The 24,586-nt window shown below is 40.2% G+C and overlaps 1 protein-coding gene across 1 annotated transcript in view; it reads right to left on the bottom strand.

Moving 5' to 3' along the window:
* The window catches only part of TTC39C (tetratricopeptide repeat domain 39C), a 37,692-nt gene extending 15,644 nt beyond the window's left edge, over nucleotides 1-22,048 (bottom strand). Inside the window, exons 1-6 of the mRNA XM_014871313.2 lie at nucleotides 21,706-22,048; nucleotides 10,921-10,969; nucleotides 9,287-9,415; nucleotides 8,214-8,328; nucleotides 4,404-4,758; nucleotides 2,854-3,022 (exon numbers count right to left, since the gene is read on the bottom strand). Coding sequence (XP_014726799.1) covers nucleotides 2,854-3,022; nucleotides 4,404-4,758; nucleotides 8,214-8,328; nucleotides 9,287-9,415; nucleotides 10,921-10,969; nucleotides 21,706-21,839 — 951 coding nt within the window. The 5' untranslated portion in view covers nucleotides 21,840-22,048. The remainder of the gene's footprint in view (nucleotides 1-2,853; nucleotides 3,023-4,403; nucleotides 4,759-8,213; nucleotides 8,329-9,286; nucleotides 9,416-10,920; nucleotides 10,970-21,705) is intronic.
* Between the last annotated feature and the right edge of the window lie 2,538 nt (nucleotides 22,049-24,586).

Here is a 24,586-nt window from a genome sequence, read left to right as displayed (position 1 = left end):
AATATACCATCAGCTGAAGGCTACAAAAAAATGTATGCAGGATCAGAGGAAAAGAATCTGGTGGACTGAGTGCTAGCAGGCCCTAATGCAAACGCTGCAACCATAAATGGAACACACGAGGTCTTCTGAGTAACACATAAAGGGTCGTTTATCTCTCTGTATTATTATATTGTGTCACAGAACTGTTACAAGATGATAGATGTAAAAGAAAAACTCTAAAGTATATAAAAGTATACCTTGAGCTGAAGTTTAAGTGCATATAGGTTAAAACACAATTCTGGTAAGCCACCTGGAATAGTATCCCGTGCCCACTGGAAAGAATTTAAATCTACCACTGCAGTAACAGTTTCAAGGAAGGCCAAATAAGCACTTCCTAGGCTTTACAGGAGCTCTCCTCACCCACCTTGGAAATGAGGAGGAAATTGTAACTCAGCATATTAGGCTATAATGTGAGAGTGTCTGTGCACTTCTGGTTCAGAATCATGGGATCGCTTAGGTTGAAAAAGACCTCCAATATCAGTCCAACCTCTGACCAATCACCACCTTGTAAATTAAACCACAGAGTACTAAGAACCACATCCAGACATTTCTTGAATAACTTCAGGGACCGTGATCCCACCACCTCCCTGCATAATTTGTTCCAATGCTCAAAAACCCCTTCTGTGAATAAATTACTCCTAAGTCCAACTTGAACCTCCCCTAGCTCAGCCTGAGGCCATGTCCTTCTTCCCACGTTCACTGCCTGGGAGAAGAGGCCAATCCCCAGCTGGCTACACCCTCCTTTCAGGCAGTTGTAGAGTGATAAGGAGCCTCCTCTTCTCCAGACTAAACAACCCCAGCTCCCTCAGCTGCTCCTCAAAGGACTTGTGCTCCAGACCCTTCACCAGCTGTGCTTTCCTGCTCTGGACACACCAACAACCTCAATGTCTGTCTTGAATTGAGGGGCCCAGGACTGGACACCACTGAGAGGTGCAGCCTCACCAGTGCCCCCTCACAGGGGGACAATCGCTGCCCTGGCCCTGCTGGACACACATACAATAAAATGTAATGGATGCAGTAAGACCAATGCCCAGATTCAGGACACATGTAACTACGTGTGTGTTGTGCAGAAACCCAGTGCAGCTCCCCATGCCATTGCCACCAGTCACATTCCTTCCTTCACTATTATGCCAACAGCATTTAAGCAAATTAAGCTGAAAAGGTCCTACCAAAATCTATAAGAGCCTAAGACACTTCAACCAGAACATTTGGACACAGCAAAACCTCTGTGACAGAGCACTACTTGGAACAAAGAAATGATGGAGGGAGGGGGAAGAGGCTGCTGAATGGAAAAGCTGTCACGAAAACACACACACGAACAGCAAAGGGACATTTTAATTCCTGCCAGCAACCAAAAAGTTTTCTGCTGACTAATGGCATGGATACACAGCATAATGCACAGCATTCTGCCTGCCTGAGCTAACTAACTTAGTTAACATGGCCATGCTGCATCCATTCACTTGGAGCTAAACTTCGCTATCTCCATTTGTGCATTGAATAATGCAGTAAGATTACATTTGAGCAACTCCCCTTTGAAATATTACAGTTCTCCAGAAAGGGACTGACTACACAAAATTGATACTTATCCCAAATACATCCTCTTTCTTTCCACATACATTCAATTTACTAACAACTTATGTTTCGACTTTTGCCATAACTTGCCCCAAAAATCAAAAGAATAATTTGCATTTTATTCCTTGTTACATTAAAATACCAAGTTATACCCTATATTCATGTGTTGTTATTCCCAACAAATTTGATTTTTACCATAAGAATGGATCAGGCATATAAATGAATAAAACCCACTAAGGTCTTTCCTAGTCAGGCAACAGCAATACTTCCCCAAGAGCGACAACTTGCCCGTGACAATGTAATTCCCAAAATGCACCACTGCTTTCAAAAAGACAGCAAAAAAAGAAGAACAACATTCAAATCCCAGGCAAGAATGTGCCTGCAAATCTGAAAGGGCATTGTAGCCTGTTCCTCTGTTCTGTTACTGCCTCTCTGAAAATACTGAGCTACATCTGAAAGCCTTAACTGCAAATCTAGCAAAGAACAATCACCAATATCAACATCTCAATTAGTCTTGTAATTGCAATGTTGACATGAAGGGTTTGAACATTCTGGGCTCCTGCTTTTGTGTTAGGTTTTCTGGTTCATGTAATTGCTCAGAAAATATTCTGGTCTGATAAAAGCAGCAGCTAAGAGTTGAGTAGTACTTCAAACAGATTCTTAGAGAATAAATCAGTGAAAATCCACAAGGCTGCTGCAGTGTTTGAATAATGCTTTGCAATAGCGTTCACAAACACATTTTCAGTGAATACATTTCTGCTCAGGTCAGAGCTCATCCTTAGTAACAGAAAACGTCCTGGTGTGACCTCTGAAAAGCAAAGTAGTTATTTAAGGGAAACTACTGCAGAGAATCAGCTGTATATGAACAATGCATAAAACAAAGAGGAAGATAAATACTATGTACTCAGCAGATAATATTCAATTTTAGCTTGACAAGCAAAACTGAAATAGCTCAAGAAATTCGAGTGGCCAAATGCACTTCCTTTTAGCACAGAGTTGCAGAAGTATAAGGTAGCTGAAAAAGAGTTCCACAATGTTGTTAATTCAGATCGATCTAGTGGAACAGCAAGTTTTGCATGTGAACTTGAAACTAGGAAGGACTTAATCTGATCTTTCTTATCTTTCCATGTACCTGTATCTTTATTCACAATCTGCTGAAGCTTGCACAGTTCATTCACATCAGAAAAACATAAGAAATGATCAGGAGGAAAAATCAGTCTAAAGGATAAAAATGTGCAATACCTCTAATCGTTGTATTCTTCCCTTGAAGAACATGAACAGAGAAGAATTTGGATAAGCAGATTCTTTCCTGGCAAGAATTTCTTTTGCCTCCTTCAATCCTGCCTTGTTATCGCTGCCATCAAGGGCAAAAAAGGGACGAACAACTGTGTGGTACCACAACAGAGCTAATCTAAAAGAAACGAAAGAGTAAAAAGGATTACAGATTGTAAACAGAAATTTAAGGATAACATTCTACACAGACAAACTTTTAAATTAATCTGGAAGATAAAGATAGATATGAATCTTGTATTATACAATCTGGCTTTATACTTTAAACAAACACTACTGCCATACATCAAAGTACTCCTGAACTGCACCTGAACATACAATTCAGTGCATGTTACCCAAAGACAAAGTAACAATTGAGCTCATAGCATCAAAGCAGTTGAGCCTTTAGAACTCAGTAGATTCTAGAAAAGAAAAACTCACAATAAAATTTTGAAAACTAACTCTTCACTGGAGAAACAAAAAAAAGCCAAACAAAAAAACCCAAACCAAACAAAAACCCCAAAACCAAACAACAAAAAAAGCCCTGACAATAACCAACAAAAAAACCTGAATACAGCAGACACTATTGAAATCGATGTGAAAAAGAAATACATCCTGTGCTCACAGGGCAGATATTTACATTATCTACATGTCCTTGGAAACAAAGGCAGAGCACAAAAATTTCCAAGACTATCTGAAGGAGGAAACATTCCCCAAATATATAATTTTTCTCCCCTCGAAAGGAAGAAGATCAACAGGACTATTTAATCCTAAGCTTTCTGAAACAAACAGAATCCAAATTCTCCACCTGAAGAGACTTTAGCTCTGCTGTCAGTGTTTCAAAATTGATATCTCATGGTACCTGCAGAAGGTCCAGTAATAAAAGCATTAATTTGTAGATATTTGCAGATAATGGAATAATAAAGCCATTTATGAGGGCAGTTTAAATTAGGTCTGGCCAATCCTTCAGCTCTTGAAAAGACCTGAGCATAATATGAAGTCTTGGGAAAAAGAGTACACAAAAAATACTTCCATAAAAATACTATAAGGAACATCTCATTTTACTGAGATGCTAAAACAAAAAAAACAAACACTTAAAACAATTAAAAATGTTTTGTGTTAGTACTAAGGAAAAATGGCTAAATGAGACCAGTGACTCATGCTAAGTAGTAGGCTCTCCCCAGCAGAGAATTTAACTCAGGTAAATTCACATAGCCTTCAGGGGAAGCTTTTATTTACTCTGCTGGCATTTAAATCACAGGACACTAGAACTGCAGGTACTGAAGAATACAACAAAATACTGACCCAAACCCCAAATACATGTAAATAATTAACAGCAAAGATCTCATATATCAGTAAGTGATCAATTACTAAACCATGGTATGCTAAACAACAAACTACCAGTTTATTTTACCTGCTGTTGTTTCCTTTAAAGCAACATAACTTTTTGGTTTTGACTTTTTCCCAGTTACTTACTTTTAGTACTAAGTTATCTACCAAAGCATTTCAATATAGCTACTCACGTAGCTAAAGGGGCCTTCATGTCCTTACTTTCACTTGCATACATCAGTGAGGAAAGCCCCTGTAGGCGGTCTCCAGGAAAACCCAGCAGGTTGATGATTTTGAGCAGGTTTGGGGGCACCATGGATATGCAAAGATGAAAAAGTCCATATCCAAAGCTAACAGCACCTTTCAGTCTGTTTAGCGAATCCTCCGTTACACCTTCTGCAGCAATATGATTATCATTTGCAGCATCAGAAGTCAAGGATTCCTGAGTTGTTTTCTTCTGATATATTTCCTGAAGTGTATTAATGTCCGTATAGCACTTATTGTAAATTTTCCAGGCTTTTCGGAGTATCCACCCACCTTTTATGTATGCTAAAAAGAAAATCAAGGAAGAAAAGAAATACTTCAAGGACATATTTCAGAAGCAGAACATCTAAGTAGTAAATGCTATTTTCCAAGCCCAAGATGCTCTATTTGCAACAACTTAGTGTGTAAATGATTTTGTAATAGCTACTGCTCCCTCAGAGGTCCTGCAGAGAGGGCACTATGAACTTCAGTCTGTACAACCACAGACTTTACAACAGCACACAACACAAAGGCACCTCTGGTCAGTGATGTGGCAGTGCAGCTGTCAGAGAGAAAGAGAGAATCAAAGAACTTAGTGCTGGATTTTGCTCCACTACAGGGTGCAGATGGAATGGCTGGCTAGCAAACAGAGAGAAGCAAAACTCAGAAGAGATTGCACCCCCTCTCTTAAGCCCAAATTGTGTTAAAACACAGTTGATGGGAAAATACCAAGAAAAGCCTTTCCTTTGGGTTAGATAGTAAGGTTTTCAGCATTATCACTTCCTTGCCCTTTGCATGAACACAGTGCTCTACAATTAAGGGAAAAAAAAAAAAAGAAAACACACAAAAAAACCCCACACATGGTTTTCAAGTATTCTTCAATTGCCTAACTTCCTCAATTTCCTCATAGCAATGTGGGTACCTGAATTTCCCTAGAAATTTGGTCTTGAGCACTCTTGTTTGAGAATGACTGCATTCTCAGTCTGTGATCTTTACAGCAGGGTAAAGAAAGGCCCAACATCAAAAGATGAAGATGTTCAATTTCCCTATTTACAAAGCAATCATCTTTGTTAGAAGCACATCCTTTAATAATGGTAAGTGTTAAGCATGAAGTAAATGGAGAACATCCTTGCACACATTAGCTGTAAAAACATACACCAGCATTTTAGCTGTGACAGAGCCCTGAGAGTTAGGAACTGCAGTGACAAAGACTAACTAAAAATAAAATTAAAACATGATTATAGCAGCAGTGTTCTAAACAAATACAGACAGATTTGCAAAGAAGTGTTATAACTAATGCCAGAATTAGACCATAACAGGTGGGGTGTGTCAAAGAAAAGCAAGAGCAAGATGCTATTAATACCAAACAACTCTATAGCAGCTTTTGATGCCTTTGACAAAACCCTCCCAAATCACAAAAAAAGCCCAACATTTCTAGAGAAAGTAACATTGCAGACTAGACTGTCTCACTTTAGATGATTGTTATATGAAGAGGGCATGAGGCTAGTTTGATAGTCTTAAAAAACTATACTGAGAAAGACTGTAAAATTTGTATTCTCAGTTATGACAGAAAGGTTCTGTCAACATGAACTTGGAAGCATCAAAAAAAAATTAATCCTCTCTCTTGAGATGAGTATTAAAGCATTAGAATAAAAATTAAGCCCCCCAACCTCGATTCAGTTGCATTACAAGACTAACATCACTCCAATTTTAAGCAATTAGGTCACTTCTTGGCTGCACAGAGTACTTTAAAATTTATGTGGTTCACCACAAGATGAATGCTCACACAACTGTGCACAGCAATGCGGCACACAGGTAGTAAGAAAACCCCACATTTTACTTGTCCTACAGATAGTGATTCTGCCCATAGCTAACCACTGTGCTCCCATGCAAGCATGAAATGGAAAAGATGTGGTATTGTGAAAAGAAAGCACAGTTTTACACTTTACTTCCATTGGTGTGCTGTCATTAAACTGTTCACTAACACACCATAACCATAATTGATATTAGTATACCAATATAAAACAATCTAGCAAATTAAAACAAGGAATTTCTGACTTTTTAGACATAAAAATTAAATCAAGTCATTGAGTTGATTTGCCAACATGAAAGTAGTCAAACACATGACAGCAGTGGTAAATACCAAGAAAAGATAGTTCAGTACTGCCAGGGGAAGCTAATGTCATTTGGTCTGCCAACAACTTTATGATGGAAGTATTTCTAATACATCCCCGAGGGTGGAAAAGAAAATATAAAATGTGTTAAGCATATGAGAAACCAACTTGCGTGGCATCATATGCTTCTTGTCAAACTGTTCCAGGAAGAAAAACACAAGGAATTTTTCATCCATCCACTGATCAGAAATATTTGTCTCCTGGGTTTTTGTGAAATTACACTCATTTCAATAATGTGCTTGCTATTACTGTGTGGAAATACTATAAAAACAAAGAATGTATGTGCATAAACAGAAAGATAATATACTTTAAAACACAAAATAATGGATCCAATAGCTCAGCGATGTCAGTAACTAGCAGTCACTGAGGTAGCATTTAACTGCTTGGAACTTTAAAGATTTCAGGTATATTTTTTGCTCAGTAGAATAATACTGCATGTTCTGCAATTCTCTACACACTTCAGTTCTCTGAGCTGCAGACAAGAGAAATGACACCACCTTCAGTTACAGCATCCAACCCAGTTATGCAGCTGCAGAATATATACTGAAACAAGGGAAAAAAGCTTCAAGAGAGAGGGGAAAAAATAACCACCACATACAAAAACCCAGAATTGCATCAAAAATAGCAATAAAACCCTTCTGCAGCACAACACACAAAGTAGACAGAAATATCCCCTGAATTTCTGCTAACAAGAACCAAATATATTCTTGATGTCTTGGAATAAAACGTATCTTGATAGCTTGGAATAAAACAAGTCTGCACATCACAGAAAGCATTATATCCTTGACTGAAAATTTGAAGTGTTACTTTAAACAATCTGAATTTCTCCATTTCCTTTCAGCTGATCAGCAGAGTTTGGTCTGTCTGCCATCTCTTGGTCTTCATTGATTCGGTAGGAACCTGAGATAGGCTCATACTTTCTGTATGACCTTGACCACATTTTCTATAAACTTACAGATAACAGCATGCTTTAAGATTGTGCAAGAGATGCAGGAATGCAAGAAAACATCAGAAACAGCTCTGCAATTGAAAGGAAGCGTTTGTATTCAATACAACTGGATTACCCTCTTTGGCATGCAAGGACACACTCCAGTGACCAGAGAGTAAGAACTGATTCAGCAGTTCCATGTTCAGCACGCTCATTTAAAATTGCTTTCATTGGCACTTTGTCACCTCCCTGAATCGTCATGAATGGAATACATATGGAACATCAGGATTTTCCCAGTGGCCTGGATTTAACAGCTTCTTTTATCTTGCAGGCCACAAAGCACACAGACGCTACCCCATCTTCATTCCAACTCCTCCAACACCTCTAAGATAACATGCAAACTCATCTAAGGAGAACCAACTGAATATGATTATTGGTATGGAAAAAGAAAAAAAGCCCTAATTTGTAGCAATCTTATTTTTACCACTACCTACACAAAGGTGGAATATCTCTGTAAGTGTACCAATCTTGGAATGTTTCAAATGGAACTCCTTCTTACAAAACAATTATTTTTACAGAAAGTCATATGGCGATTTTATGATCAAGTTTTATAAAAAAGACATGCTAAAATATATCTAAACATGAAAGCCACAGCACACCTGATAACTCTTGTTTTACAAACGACAGCACAGCCAAGTAGACTTGACAGTCTGCTACAATTATTTGTCTTTGTAGACGATCTATCATGGATAGAGTAGATTTTCGTCCATCAACCTGTTTGGGATATACAAACACAGAGCACAGAAAAATATTAACAAAGATAGTACACAATACTTGTCTAAATCTGAGAAATTAAAAAAATCCAAAACAAACTGCAAGTGGTAGCATTGCTACTAAAATAACTGCGTTTTGAATTTCAAAACTATGCTAGAATTTCTCTAGACAGATTATCAAGCAAAATCCTACTTAACAGAAATTTTACACATACACATTTTTCCCAAGATTCTACAAATTGTCAGAACAGATTTAAATTTCATTTAATAATTACTAAATGCATAAACCATGGAATTAACAAGTATTAGACAGGAAGAGCACAGTAAAGGGTGTATGACAAGTGGCAGGGTAAATACAGTGCCTCTTAAGAGCAGGAGAGTGAAGTACAACAGGTTCAACATCTTTTACCAAGCAAACTAAACACTGAGAAGAAATGGCTTCCTTTTCTGCTGTGGTTCTGCTGTGTCACACTGAGCAGGCTGCTCACTGGATGCTTCTGTACAACTACTTCAACTTGTTCTGAATCTCCATGCTTTTTTCTTCTTTTATTATTTAGAATGAAAAATCTAAAAAAGGAAGGAAAATTCCCTAGGAATATTCCTGGCTCACTGCAATCTGCAGCCTCTACATCACAGTTTTCGAACATTACTAGAGCATGGATGAATTAAAGTTAGTCTGAATTAGACAGGCTACAAGCTTCCTGAAATAATTTTAGTAGGCCACAAATTTTGCATGTTCAGAAAACAATTACTAACATCAACACAACCTGACACTTCACTCACCTGAGACTAAGTATTTTAGAACAATTAAGAAATGCAAGTAAAATATTTGACAGAATTTCCAATTAATTATTAATTTCAACTGCTCTTCACATACCAAAAATCATCTTTTCAAGATAAAAAGAGGACAGAAAGGAAGCTTCCAGAAAAATTTATTCAATACACAAATTTGTTCTTACATTCTTCTTAATTTTATTCTTGATTGTTTCTATAACTCCAGCTTCTTCACTTTCACAAAGTTTCTCTGTAGCCTTTAAGTCATCACATGCCAGTTGCATTTTCTCCTCTTCAAATGTCATCATGGCATTCTATCAAAAACCAAGCACATTTGAATGATAAAAACCACAAATACTTTTATTTCTACAAAAGCTGTGGGATAATTAAAATGTTTTAAAAACTGGACAATAAAAGAACTATTAATACACATATATCAGTGCAAATACTTCTAACACAGAAGCACCAAACTGGAAAATTGAGTTCTTTACCAAAATTTCAAGACAACTCAGAAAACACTAAGTGCTAACCTCCATCTTAGGCCTTCATATATACTCAAACTGAATGCACTGTCAGATTACTTTAAGCAGAAGCAAAACTCCTATACATTAATTTTCAATTTTTGTTATTTAAGGCATGATTTGCATCTGTGCAGGTATCTGTTTTTATTCATTCATTCATTCATAGGCAGTAACAACAAGCAGCTATTAAATTCTTCAAAATAATAGCCACAGTCCCTCCATAGGTAAAAGAAAAAAAACACGTCTGACTCCAAGTACTGCTGAACCAACTGAAAAAAAATTTCAGGACAAATAACTTCTTTTCTTGGAGCTTATTAAACAAAAGCTCTGAATGACACAGGCACACCAAGTGCTGCTGCTATATTTAGAACAGCAGCTAAGCAAGATACCTTCAAGATCCTCTGATGCTGCACTGTGATGTTGCACTGGTTCAGCACATCAATTCAGATAAGCAAGCCTGAGAGATTCTCTCTTTCCTTTATTTCCTCTACCAACTTAAAAGGAAGCAGATGCCTCAGGAGGTTTCCTAACCAGTATATTTTCCCATATTGCCTAATGGAGAGAATTCATATTTATTTCATTCACAAATCATGTATTTCTGACATATTGTAATAAACTCTGTCTTTCAAAAGAGTATTACCATAGATAATTTCTGGCGAGATCTAAGATGAAGCAACAAAGCCAGAATAAGGACAATCTTAAAAACACGACCCAAACACATCCTAATACACCTGGCTCAGTTTTTATACATGGCATTATCATTTCTAGTATGTTATATATTAAAAAAAAAAGCATTTAACAAACCTAACTTACTCATTATGACTTTTCAGTCAATCAGTATTCTCAGTTCTCATCCATCCAAAATGGAAGCAATGTGAATGGTTTGAATTAACAACTTCCACCCAGAAGTATGGGATGGAGAAATCTTCAATAGCAAAAGTTACCAGAAAAACAGGCATTCATGAGTTTTATTTTAATCAAATAAATAAATAAATAAATAAATAAATAACTCCACTGCTCACTTAAGAGAACTTTTTATTATGGCTCTGTTAGTGGAACACATAAATATTTAATACATTTAAGAAGCTGAATCGCAGAACCTTTACTTTATATTTAAACCACATGAGTAAACAAGCTTTACTGAGCATAATGCCTTGTTCTCTAGCTGTGCTTAAACTAAAAACTTGGAAAAAATTAGTCTCAAAAAAGGAAAAAAAAAATAGAGTACTGTGAACACATGCATGAACATACAGCCATGAACCCCAAGAGATGTATACTCTGTGCTCTCATCTACTCACCAAAAAACTGACAAAACTGGCTCCAAAACTCATTAATGGGCTATGGTTTCTGTAAAGAAAAACAACAGTTACTATACTTGTACATATTTACTGTAATAAAGATCTATATTGAATTCCTTGGGTTTAGCTTGTATGTTTGTAAATAAATATTGGTGGGTGTTCTGTATCAAGTTACAAAGATGTCTACAAAACATAATGGAAACAGAAAACCAAAAGCTTCATTTTACTATACTGAATATATCTTTAAAAATAATTTTTTTGGTATTAGGATACAGATATTTTAAGAGGAACCACTGCCATCAAAATACATTCCGTTCAGGTCAAAAGAATAAGCTACAAAAAATTGAAAATTTGCCAGTTCTACTCTCCTCTTGTGATCCATCATTACAACTTTGTCCTAGAAGACAAATGTTAACTGGTTCTATTAAGAGAGTCCCATTTCCATCTGTTTCTATGAATTTAAGTTAACCTATCTACCCAAAAAAATGTATCTACTACGTAATGAAGCTGTTGTAATACAAGGTTCATACAAGGCGTATTGTTTTGTAGCTGTTTCGTTTCAAGCTCAGAATCTGTATCTTACTGCCCTGTGTGGATCAGCTATAAAATGCTTCAGCCTATTCTGTTCACAGGGCTATTCCCAAAGGGTGAAATCACAGCTAGATCAAAAAATTCAGGCAACCAAAACCGTGGTAATACATCAGACAGGTTTCATGAGGCTACAGTAATGCCACACAGAAAGCACTTTGAAAAAAACATTACAATGTCAGGACCTCAGCGGTACCACTGATTCACATTGTTCAGTGGTGGGCTGCCAGGTTATATAAAAATACAGACTTACAGGATTTAAGAAGTATAATTTAGGCTACAGAAACATATATTGCTATAGTAAAGCATCTAATTTGTTTTCAGCCTTTTTCTACAAGCATTATATTAAAGCAGAGGTACTTGAAAAACACGGAGAAAGAAGTATATTGCTAAAACACAAATTTCTACTAGTGAACCTGTATTATACAAGAGCAGAGTTTGACTGTTTGGTGTTTTGTTTTTTTTTTTTTTAAAGAAGCAGTCAGCAATGTTTCCCCCACACACACCTTTTCTCACTTTTGATTTAGCATAAATATCTAAGAGCAAGACCATTATGAGAATGAGACCATTAAGAATAATGAGAAAGAAAAACAGGGAAGACAAACAAAGCATGTTGTAACAGGAAAAGCCTTCCCTTATTATATACACTGCTCAATTCTGTATATATACCTAAATGTAAGAGCAATGCAACTTGTCACATTTTTTCCATTATTTTTTACAAAGAAAAAACAGGTTGGGTACTTCCCCCTTTGTCAGTAGGCAACAAAGAACAGCTGCCAGTAAATGTCTCTGCTTCTTAGTACCTGGCCTGTGCTCTCTGAGCAGCTGTGTTACACAGGGCAGCAGCGATCAGGCACACAAACTGCACTTGCTGCAGCTGGCACTTTCAGCATGAACTCTTGCTGCAGAGGGCACACGGCTCCCCCATAATCCCTTTTGCAACTCATGAGGAGCGTGGGACCATTCAGCAGCCAAGTCCTACCACCATGCTCCCAGCACAACCTTCACCACACATTTCAAGGTCACACCTGCATTATCAACAACCAACTGGTCTAAAACTGCAGAACAGATCAGCACAACATCACACAGATCGTTTTTATGTCTGTACGTACCAAGCTGCGTTCACATCACATTTCAAAGAAGCTCAGAAATAAAGCAAATGTTTCATTTTCGTGTTTCCTCAGACCTACTTACACAGAACACAATCAGCTCTGGGGAGTTAAAAAATGTTAAAATAATGTTTAAAACTGAGACAGCTAACTACAGTTGAGAGCCAACTGGTCTTTAAAGACTACAAAATAAACTGAAGCAATGAAAATTTGCCCAAGTCTGAGTACAGCTGAGTTTTGGTTTTTTTTCCCAAGTGCATACTTATATTTTTCAACTGACCTTTCAAAACTGCTTCCACACTTGCATTCCTGACACTCACTGCTACTTCTGTTCCCAATTCATCCCCCATGATCAAAGATGAAACAACAACAAAAAAATCAAGAGCCACATCATTATTCCATTCTGAAATTATCAGTAGCTATAATACATGAGGTAAATGTCACAGATCAGTTCTTTTTAACTTTCAGTCACTCAATCTATAAAAAGCATTGCCATTACAGCACATATGGGCTGTAGCACAAAAGGACCCTGAAGCACGGAAACACGATGCATAATATTATCCTATGTCTGGGAGATGCTTCTGTTAAGACCATGGAGTTTGGCAATCAAAACATTAAAACTTTACTGTAGGAGTCCCCCACACAGAGCTTGTGTCATCACTAAAGAAAATAAGGAACACTTCTAGCACATTCCTACATAGTCACTGGGTAGAGACTATAATTGCAGCTTTATGGAAGATAATTTAGTACGGTAATTTCAGTGTTTAAAATACAATTTTAAACAACAATTATGTTATAAGATCAGTCTTCGTGAATATTACGTTGACTAATAAATTCTTCAGCAGTTCAAGGCCATCTTTTTCTTGAGAGCTAGGAAAAGTTTGAAATGGCACAGTACTGTCCCAGTAAAAACTGAGGTGTGACTAATGATGACAGTAGGTTTCTGGGAAAAACACAATCCCACAAAAATCTCAAACTCCTTGTAAGTGACCTTCAGCTTCAGATACGAAGTTTCATCCTTTTTGACAGACAACTCTAAAGTTGTTAAGGAAAAAACAACTGAGGCTGCACTTGAGAAGATACTAACAGCAAACCAAGGGCCACATCAATGCTGACAGGAGCTATGGAACCAAATACAAATTAACACTGGGACTCTGGCACTAACCAAGTTGTCCTCACTACTTTGAAAGCAATAACCTCCATTAAGTAAAGAAAAAATCTCAAAACTTTTAATTAGCTCAAAGATAAAAGGAAAAAAAAGTCAGTCTCCAGGCATATTTTTTAAAACATAGTTTTCATTTTACCTAGGAAACTAGGACTCAGAAGTTATCTTTTTTTATAAGGAACAATGTTATTAACACCATTACTGCAAGATACCACAGTAAAAGGTCCCACATATCAATAAAGTTGGCATGTGCAACTAAACCCAAAAAACTTAAGAGCACTGCTTCTCCAGACATATAAACTAGCATTACACAAGACATTGCTTTTCCAAAAAAACCCTGATTGATTTGCCTCATTTCATAGCATATATTTAAGGCATTAACTCACTTTCAGAAGAAAGGTGTTTGCTATGCCCCATTTTCACACATGATGATAACATTCAGGGGTTTTAAGCCTTGGTTTAATAATGCTGAGATAATACAGCCCAGTTTCACAATAAAAAAATACAACAGAAATGAAGCACATTAAAAGAAACCAACAAAAAAAAATCAATTACTTCTCAGTATTTTCTTTTCCTACAGCTATTTTCAAGACAGTATATCACTTCTTCACATCAGCTTTTAAAGCCACTACAGCCTAGCTCAGGTTTAAATTTAGAGTGATGTAATTAACTTGCCAACACTTCTAGTCATTGTTACTTTAACCACAGTCCATCAAGAATTCCAGTCATCATGCTGAGAGTGATGCTCAGGTTGAAACAAAAGAAATTTATTTTGTCCACAATGTGGGAGAATAAAGCAAAAAGGGATAATCTAAGTTCAAAGATAAATATAGAAGCAGGAACTGAATATTTTAAAACAAGGCAGAAAAATATGTAAATAGGAAGGTAAGGAATTTACTGCAACAACATACAAATTCTTTGGTCATTATTCCATCACAGATTATTCTAAAATGTGTTCTAGAAATTGTTTATGAGACTATAAACATGACAGATCCACGTATATACACCTTTTATTGCCATGGGTATTTAATATACCAGTATTGGATGAAAGTATTACAGTATTAAATCAAACTGAGAACTGCAAATATCAGATCTAGGTTTAGTTTACATTTCATAATCAGCCCAAATTTGTTTTGTTAAATGAACCCTTAGCATACATTTCTATTTTTACTAGAAATGCTCAATCAAAAGAGAAATTCAGGAATATAAAAATAATTCTGTGGCCCTGCTCTATCCAGTTTTTATCTGATTTGTTTTTTCCTTCTGCAAATTAACGGGAGATTGTTTTGCTCTAATTTCAGGCTGTGAACTCTAGACACACAACAGCAAAACACTGAAAATTAGGAGAAGAATCTTCAACTGCATCTTTTATTTGAAAACTAGTTACAAAGGTGAGAGACATAGTTATAACGTACCAGCAGATTTGCACCAATTCCACTTGCACTCTCTAAATCTGTAGTAATAGGGGACTTAGGCAAAACCCTTTTTTCCAACCTGACCAAAATCACTATCCATAACCAACTATAGCAGCTTAACTGACACCATGTAATTTCTTTAACATCTCAGAAATCCTGAAGTAGATTAGAACAAAAACATATCTATCCTATCACAACAGCCTGAAATATTTTACCAGAAACAGTAGATCAGAGTGGGTGCACTAACAAGAGTAAAAAATCTTTAAAGCATTTGCACCTTTCACTGAATTAATTTAATATGATCTGCTTACTATCACACCTCTTCTGCCGTCTCCACCAAACCTGACTTCTAACCTCTGAGTTGTAAACTCAGATTTTAGTTTAGCTTTCTGTCATCTTCCCTTGGACTTCTAGCTACCAGTTACTGCTCCATATGACAAATAGATCTCTCAACCTTCCTCTACCCTTTCTACTACTTCCTCTGGCAACACCACCTGTCTGCCATGAAGGGCACAAAACTAAGTGTCACACTCAAGATGAACATCTCTACGTGGAAGATTTAAACTGCAGAATGCTTAAAATATTTCTAATCTGTTCAAATAGCCCAGAAACTGATGCTGGTTTTATGTGCATCGTTATTTCTATTACTCTGCCTAGCGCTGAGCAATGAAATCTCACCTCGCTGAGGTACACATTTAGAATACTGCTACTAAAAATCACTTCCCTTACAAATAACTCCCCTTTCTATACATCCATCTAGCAGCTGCTCCTCTGCCTATGGCTGCAACAAACAAAAGCACACAGGGCTGCTAGCAGGGCACTCACAATTTATTCTCACGCTGCCAATCCAGATGCTATCATCCTCTGCCCAACTGACTGACGTCAGCTCCTGCTCTGCTGGCCTTATCTTTAGAGAAGCTACTGCAGCATCCAGTAAATCACTTCATTTTTGCTCTTAAGGCTCCTTTGCTGAGGTATATAAGTAACAATTTCAGCAGTGGTTAGACAGCCCATACGTGGGTCATAATCTGCCTACTGATCAATGCTGGCTTAATGTCACCTTGCCTCAACATGCATTTGAGTCAAAAGTATTTTGAGCCACAGACAGCATTTTAAGCTGGTAATATGAGGTTCAAATTCCTATTCATAATGGACTTCTGGTCCATTACTAAATTTGTATGTCTGTTAAAACACATAATGTAGCATGTCAACTTTTAAAAAATTTTAGGTTTTTTAAGCAACCATAGAATGCTTTCTTCCCATTTGCACCAGCTTCCAGTTCTCCAAGTCCTGCTTTACCCTAGCAGGCTGATCGTGTTTTTCTACACTGGCCCCATTCTTTAAATCTTTACACATTTTGTCTTATAATCACATTTCTCTATATAATCCTCAATTTCTGCTGTGGATATGACCTTACTATATACATTTCACTTGTCATCTTGTACCATTTCTCTTTCCATTAAGATGGAAGTTGGAAACTTTACCAAGCCTTCTCAGATGTTAGAATCATTCATGTAGAGTCAAATGCTTGTTTGGTAGGAGACAGAAGATTGTTGGATTTCTTGTGAGATAAGAGCCCTGATCTCATGATTTCTGCCCTGGCAGCCAGGAGGACTAACTATGTGTCCTGGGGTACATCAGGCACCGAGTTGTCATTTAGTCAAAGGATGCAATTGTCTGCTCTGCACTGGGGCAGCCTCAGCTCGTGTTCAGTGCAGTTTTAGGCACTGCAATATAAGAAGGACACAAGTCCATCAGAGAGTATCCAAAGGAGGGCCACACAAGTGGTGAAGGGCCTTAATGGGAAGCCATACGAAGAGTGGCTGAGGTCACTTGGCTTCTCCAGACTGGAGGAGACAGACCTCACTGCAGCCTCCAGCTGTCTCTTGAGGAGAAGAGGAGGAGCAGACACCGATCTCCTCTCACTCACGACCACTGACAGGACTCAAGGGAATGGCACGAAGCTGTGTCAGGGGTGGTTTAGGTTAGGTATAGGAAAAGGTTTTTCATCCAGAGGGTGCTTGAGCACTAGAACAGGCTTCCCAGGAAAGTGGTGACAGCACCAAGCCAGACAGAGCTCAAGACACGTTTTAGACAAGGATCATAGGCAAATGGGGTGATTCTTGAAGTTGTCCTTCTTGAAGTTGTGCAAGGCCAGGAGTTGAACTCATTGATCCTGATGGGTCTCCTCTAACTCAGGATACTCTATGATTTGACAATTTACATTGTGAGTTAACACTCAGCAAAAAACTCCTGGCTTTATTTAACACAGTCTTCTCTTCTCTTAGCTGGAGGAAGTTTTTAAATAATTTTTGAATTGCAAATGTTCTTAAGAAGTGAAGAATCAGCAAAAAAAATAAGTTCTTTTGACAGGTTCTTTCCTTCTTATATGTCTAGAAATCCACAAAGCTACAAGGGAAAAAAGAATACTCCAGTTCAGCTTTCCTGCTAGTGTCAGGGTGGTTCACCAAAACAGTACCATCCTGCTGCCTGAGGGTTCCATCTTCACTGTCTATGTCCTTGGTTAACCTCCATCCCTCTTGCAGCTTCTACAGATATTCCAAAGTTTAAACTGATGAGAACTAGGACAGTCAGCACTGTTCGAGCTGAATACGAAGACTGATATCTGACAGTTTCAAATATGAGTTAGCACTGAGGGAACCTAACATGGCCACAAGCACTAAGGACAGTGGTGCTGTCTAGTCAAGATCTATGAAAATACCACGTACACTGGTACTTGGTTCACGTTTAGAATGTTATCAGCACTAGCAGGTAGAGGATCTAGACTTTAAAAAAAAATAAACTCATGAAAAAGCATATGCAGATATAGATGCTACATGTAGATGATTTTTCAAACCCTACTATCTTCTCTCAAGTGTAATTTAAAACAAAAATACTCCCGTACAACACCTGACAAACCATTAAGTGCTTTAGTATGATAGCGTAGCAGTTCCAACTACATGTTGTATCTGGCACACAACTGAATATTCATCTTCTCCAGATTCTCTATAGATATGTATATGAGCTGCAACCACCAGAAGACAAAATACCACTCTCCCATGTCCAATACAGAAATAATGGCTCTGTGGCACGTAACTTCAAAGCACCACCACTCTTCATAGGCAAGACTTTACTGGTGTGGATATGCACATGAAACACAGCTGCAATTCCAACCCTGGTTTCCTCAAGGACTGCATTATGATCAGCTTTCAAATATAACTCATTTTAGGCTCAGCAGTCAGCTTTGACAGTTTCTTTCTTATATGCTTAGAAATCCACAAAGCTACAAGAGGAAAAAGAATACTCCAGTCCAATACCCAATATTCTGGAAGATGCAAAAATGCAGAAGGACCAAAGAAAAATACATACTGCCTGTTTTAGAGACAAGGTTGCCTACTGTCCCATAAAGACAGAAGCATTAATTTGAATTCTTCATAAGATCTTTCAGGTGTCAAATTAATTAAAAATTGAAGTAACAAAAAGCAGAATCAAAACCAGCGGTTTCTAAGAAATTATTTTAAGTAGTTTAAATGATGTGGCTACTGAAACTAAAGTTTTGCAGAGTACCTCCATTCTTCACTTCTACAATTCATTAATAACTGTTAAGCTTCTGAAACAGAGCTAAAGTACCTGCATAGGCAGTAGTTTAGAATTAACACTATCTACAAGAAAGGTCACTTGAAATAAAAAAAACACACGCTCATATCAAGTTAAAAAAGTTTCATGCCATCAGACGTCTTTGACCTCTAGTAACAGAACTCTAGAACTACAAACACGGATATTAAATTATGGAGAGATGGAGAGCTTCTAAACCCTCCTCGTTTGGCTTACCAGCCCCATTTAGGATGGGTTCTATTTCATAATTCCAAGCACACACCTACAAAAACACACTCATTAAGACTGCAAGCAAACAGACACATAATAGCACTGCTTAAGTCCTTGCAGAAAGAACACAGTCAAGACAAGCACAGAACCAAAAACTGTTGAGAAAGACAAGTGGCCCTCACTGCACGTGTCTCCAGAATTCAGGTTTATAAGAAGTTGAGCATACTTTGCTGCATCTTCTTTCCTATCTGAAATCCAAATTTTCAACATACAGTTAATCTGCAATTCAATACAGGCTTATTAGTTCACAGCAAGAAGAACCCTGCTACAAATCTTGGGATGAAGAAAAAAGTTTTTAAACGGCTCTGAAAATCTCCAGTCCAAGACAGCAATTATAAATTTATGAACCATAAACTATTAATCTTATTAAAGGATTCCTATTAACTCCTTGCAGGGGGCGTTTAAAAGCCTCAATCAAAAAGTACACTGAACTCAGAGGCATTTCTTGATAAAAATCAAACACTGAAAAGCCTGCACCTGGCAAAAAAGATTGGCAAGTCTGCATTTAAGTTATCTTTAGTAATAAAACCTTCCAGATAACAGAGTTTGCAGAAGAAATCTTTATTCACCCTTTCAAGGGAGGATTAAACTGCATTTTGAGAACAGGAATCTTAACAATTTTACTCCCTAGTAATACTTTAAAATGTAAGTAGCATCACATATTTAGAATTCCTAGACTACGTCCAGATTCACGCTACTGAGAGAAAGCAATGGCACATCACGAGCAAAAGCGGAGAAGAGGAAACCACAGAGTGTTCCTTAACTGGCACCTTAAAAAAATTACACAACACAAAAGCACGCAACCAAAACCAACAGGTTCCTTAGATACACAGAAAAACTGAGGACTTCAAAAGAAAGAAATACTCAAGAAGTAACTCATAGGGTACAACTTCACATGACATAAACAATTATGGGCAGGGTTTAGTGGTGGTCTTGGCAGTGCTGGGTTAAGAGTTGGACTTCATGCTTATGAATGTGAGGAATGCAGAATTGGACCTTGCTTGTCACCTGCAATATTCCAGTTAGTTCTACACAACAGTACTTCGTGTTACATAGCAGTACATACTAGAGACAAAATGACACGTTTAATATGAACCTGTTGCAGGTATGCAATAAAGTGTTATTCCCTTGTTGCTGTTATTAAGGGGAATGTTCTTAATGTGCCTTACTCCCTGCACTCCACTTCCAGCCATCCTTTCTGTAAACAAGATTTAAATACATAAGTACACCATCACTATGAAGTTCTATTTTAAGTCAACCAAAGTCTTTTTTAATCATACAGACAACAGCATTAAAGTGCATATTAATTATTTAGAATGCATGCGCAATTACAGCAACTCAAGCTCGAGTGGAAGACATCAGTCCTAAGAAAAGAACCAAGGACAGGTAGAGGCAACCTTTTCTTTAAGCCTGACTTACACAGCTGCACTAATGCCATTCCTACCAGATGCCTACTTAACACAGAAACCTAGACATGATGTACGTGGGGATTATGAACATAATCTTACAGCTCAAAGATAATCACAGCAGCACTCACAGACCTTTCGTTGCTATCCATTTTGTACGCTGAAGACCACATCAGACCACACATGAGCACCGGAGCGAAAAGCCCCCAGGACACGTCTCCCGCCACACGTGTGTGTTTACACATACACGACAGCCAAATGCAGACAATGCTACCGAGGGACCCCTGCCCAGCCCTTCTCCACTCCTCCAACAGAGCACCAGGCACCCCCCACCACAGCACATCACACACCACCCCCGAGCCCTTGTGGCCAAGACCAACAGAATCCTGGGATGCATTACGGAGAGCAGTACCAGAGGTTGAGGGATGTGATCCTGTCCCTCTACTCAGCCCTGGTGAAGTGACATGCCATGTCCAGTTCTAGCCTCCTGAGTACAGAAGAGCTATGGAGCTCCTGAAGCACGTCCAGCATAGGGCAACGAGGATGACTGGGGGACTGGAACATCTCTCTTACGAGGAAAGCCTGAGGGAGTTGGGCCTGTTCAGCCTCGAGAAGAGATGACTGAGTGGGGACCTCATCAATGCGCATAAATATCCAAAGGGAGGGTGTCAAGAGGATGGAGCCAGGCTCTCCTCGGTGGTTCCAAGCAGTAGGACAAGAGGCAGCAGACAGAAACTGATGCACAGGAAGTTCCACCTGAACATGAGGAGGAGCTTCTTTACTGTGTGGGTGACCCTGCATGGGAACAGACTGCTCAGAGAGCTTGTGGAGTCTCCGTCACTGGAGATATTCAAGAACGGTCTGGGGACAGTCTTGTGCCATGTGCTCTAGGACGACCCTGCTTGAGCTGGGTGGTAGGACCAGATGACTCACTGCGGCCCCTTCCAACCTGACCCATTCTGTGATTCTGTGAAACACGCGTGTTCCTTCCCCATGAGAGCGCTGAGCGAGGCAGCGACCGGCAGCAGCAACCCTTCCCGCTCCGAGGGGCCGGGCAGGGCGAAGCTGCCCGGGGCAAGGCGAGGCTGCCCAGGGCATGGCCCCCTGCGCGCCCCATGGCCCCGCTGCCCACTCCCCTCCCGCCCGCGGGGGCGGAGGGAGCCGCGCCGCGGGAAGGGGCCCGGGCAGCGGTCGGCGGAGGGGCGGCCGGGACTGACCTGTATTTCTTGAAGAGCTGGTCCGACTCGCGGAAGCCGTTGTTCAGCAGCATGTTAATGCCGGCCAGCGCCAGCTCTGAATCCTCGATGGGCAGCGGCGCGTCCCCGTCCTCCCGCTGCTCCGAGCCGGCCATGACGATGAGGAGGCAGCGGGACCCAGCCGACTCTCCCCTACCTTCCTTCCTACCTACCTACGTACCTACCTACCCAACTGCCTACCCACCCACCCCTTCCTGAACAGCCTGGTGCTGCCTCGGCGTGCCTGCGGGAGGAGCCGCGAGCGCCCGGTGCCCGCGGAGGTGCGAACTCAGCGGTGCCGCAGCCGCTCCGCGCCCGCAAACGCTCCGAAAGCGGCGGCGCCTGCCCCGCGCCCCAGCGCGCAGGCGCCGCCACGAGGCCGCGCAGGCGCGGGGCCGGCGCCGGGTGAGGGGCCGGGGGCGCCGCGGCTGCGGGGCGGCTCCTGCAGCGGCGGGGCTGCGCTGACGGCACAGACCGCAGAGCCTTCAGCCGCCTTTCGCGGAATTGCTGTCTGTCTGGGTTTGGAAGGGATGCACGAGGGTCTTCGAGTTCAGCTCCTGTCCCTGCACAGACACCCCAGAAATCTCACTATGCGCTTGAGGGCATTGTCCAAAGACTTCTTTAACTCTGACAGGTTTGGTGCTGTGACCACTTCTCTGCAGAGCCTGTTCCAGTTCTCAAACACTGTCTGGGTGAAGAACTCTTCACAAAATCACAGAATGAACTAGGTTGGAAAAGACCTTTGAGATCATCAAGTCCAACCTGTGACCTAACACCTCCTCATTAACTAAACCATGGCACTGAGTGCCACGTCCAGTCTTTTTTTTAAACACATCCAGGGATGGTGACTCCACCACCTCCCTGGGCAGAGGGTTCCAGTGCCCAATCACTCTTTCAGTGAAGAATTTTTTATAATATTCAATCTAAACCTCTCTTGTCACAGCTTCGTTCCCTCGAGTCCTGTCACTGCTCTCCACAGACAAGAGATCAGTACCTGTCCCTCTGCTTCCCTTCGCGGGCATGTTGAAGATGCACCGAGGCCACCCCTCAGTCTCCTCCGGGCTGAACCAGCGAAGTGACTTCAGCCACTCCTCATATGGCTTCTACTTCACACCCTTCACTTTGTACCCTCCTTTGGACACGCTAATAGTTTAATGTCTTTCTTACGTTGTGGTGACCAAACCTGCCCCCAGCACTCGAGGTGAGCCAGCCCCAGTGCAGAGCAGAGCAGGACAATCCCTCCCTTGTCCGCCTGTGCCTGATGTCCCCAGGACACGCTTGGCCCTCCTGGCTGCCAGGGCACTGCTGGCTCTGCCTGTGGCTGTCCCGGCTCTGGGGACAGCACAGCGAGCACCAGCGGGAGAGAGGCGGGCACTGATGCCTGGCTTAGGGGTGTCCATGTGGGGACCTGCCCCTGCCTCCATGTGCCACCCTTCCCTCCCCATCCTCACGCCCCACCTTGCAGTGCTGGCAGGCACCGCACAGGCACAGGTGGCTGCCACCCACCCTCCTGCCCTCAGGTGGGCTCTTCACAATCCTGTGGCTTCTTGCAAAATCCACTGCGGTTTTTAATGGATGGGTTGTAGCAGCTGGGGATGCAGCCAGCCCTAGAGTGTGAAGAAGAGAAGTCCAAAGTCCTCCTCTGATAACGCAGCTTTCCATTTCCAGAGAATTGATTTTTCTTTTTTCTATTTTTTTTTTTTTTTTTTTAATTAGTGATTTTACTCAGTGACTGCAGTCACTAGAACAAAGAGTAAAAGTTCTTCTTTCATACAACCGTGACTTTGTGATCTCCTCAGTGCAAGTCTGGGAAACCAGGGTTTCTAGGAATTTGCTCCATATCTCTTGACACATACCTTCATGATTAGCAATGTGAACATACCTGTGATGCTGACAGCAAAAATCACTATTTGCAAGTTTGGTTCAGATACAAGCTAGTCTGGCAAGCGTTTCAAAGAACAAGATGGGTGAGCTTGTGTAAATATATCCATTCAAATCCAAAATGGCCAAGTACCTGGACACTGAAAATACACCCATATTGTTTTCATCCTTCTTAACAAGAAGAGGCTTTCTTTGCTTTGTTTAAATTTAGGTGAATACAAAGGCTAATACCAACAACCTGATCTTACTTCCTGACAGCTAGAAGAGTGCTTCACCTGCTCTTGAGAGAAATTTAAGGTTCAGAATTCCCCCACTTGCCCTTGGTAGCATACACAAGAATGGGACCAAACACTGCTTTTAGTAGCAACTCCTTTTCGGTTTGTCAAACAAAACGTCTGTTTTCCTGTGAATCAAGTTGCCATATTTCCGTGCATGCCTTGTGGGATTCGCTACCACCCCCTCGGGGAATACTCGGTACCAATAACTTCTTGAAACAACAGTTTTTGAAATGTGTAGATTGCCTAATGCCAGGAGGCTTCTGCAATCTGTCAGGTGTGAATCGAGTCCTTTGGCTGATTGCGAGCCCCTCTGTTTTACTGAGTGGGGCTGGACACTCGGGGCGTTTAAAGAGGACACATCATCTGTTACAATGCACATCTCCAAAACAGCATGATCTACACAGCCTAGAAATCCTAAAGGGCTTCTAGAAAGTCAGCACAGCATGACTAGGGTGCAGCATGTTCTCCAATGTATTTACAGGTTATTTGTGAAATTTGGACTCCAGAAATGCAAGCAACCTCACTAAAAGGAAATTGCAGGTTGCTGTGGCACAACCCTTATTCTCTGTTTCAGGCCCTCTGTTTCAAGACACTGCATTCCAAATGAAAACAATTACTCCTTTAATATTATCTGCCAGGCAGGATTCTGTGGGCAGGGGTTCATGGTGGAGCACTTTAATATATCCTTTCCCTGTATCAGATGT

Source organism: Sturnus vulgaris, chromosome 1, assembly GCF_052056855.1.
Source record: "Sturnus vulgaris isolate bStuVul1 chromosome 1, bStuVul1.hap1, whole genome shotgun sequence".
Taxonomy (NCBI): Eukaryota; Metazoa; Chordata; class Aves; order Passeriformes; family Sturnidae; genus Sturnus; species Sturnus vulgaris.
Note: the sequence above shows the minus strand (reverse complement) of the source record. Positions and strands in the feature narration are given on the sequence as shown.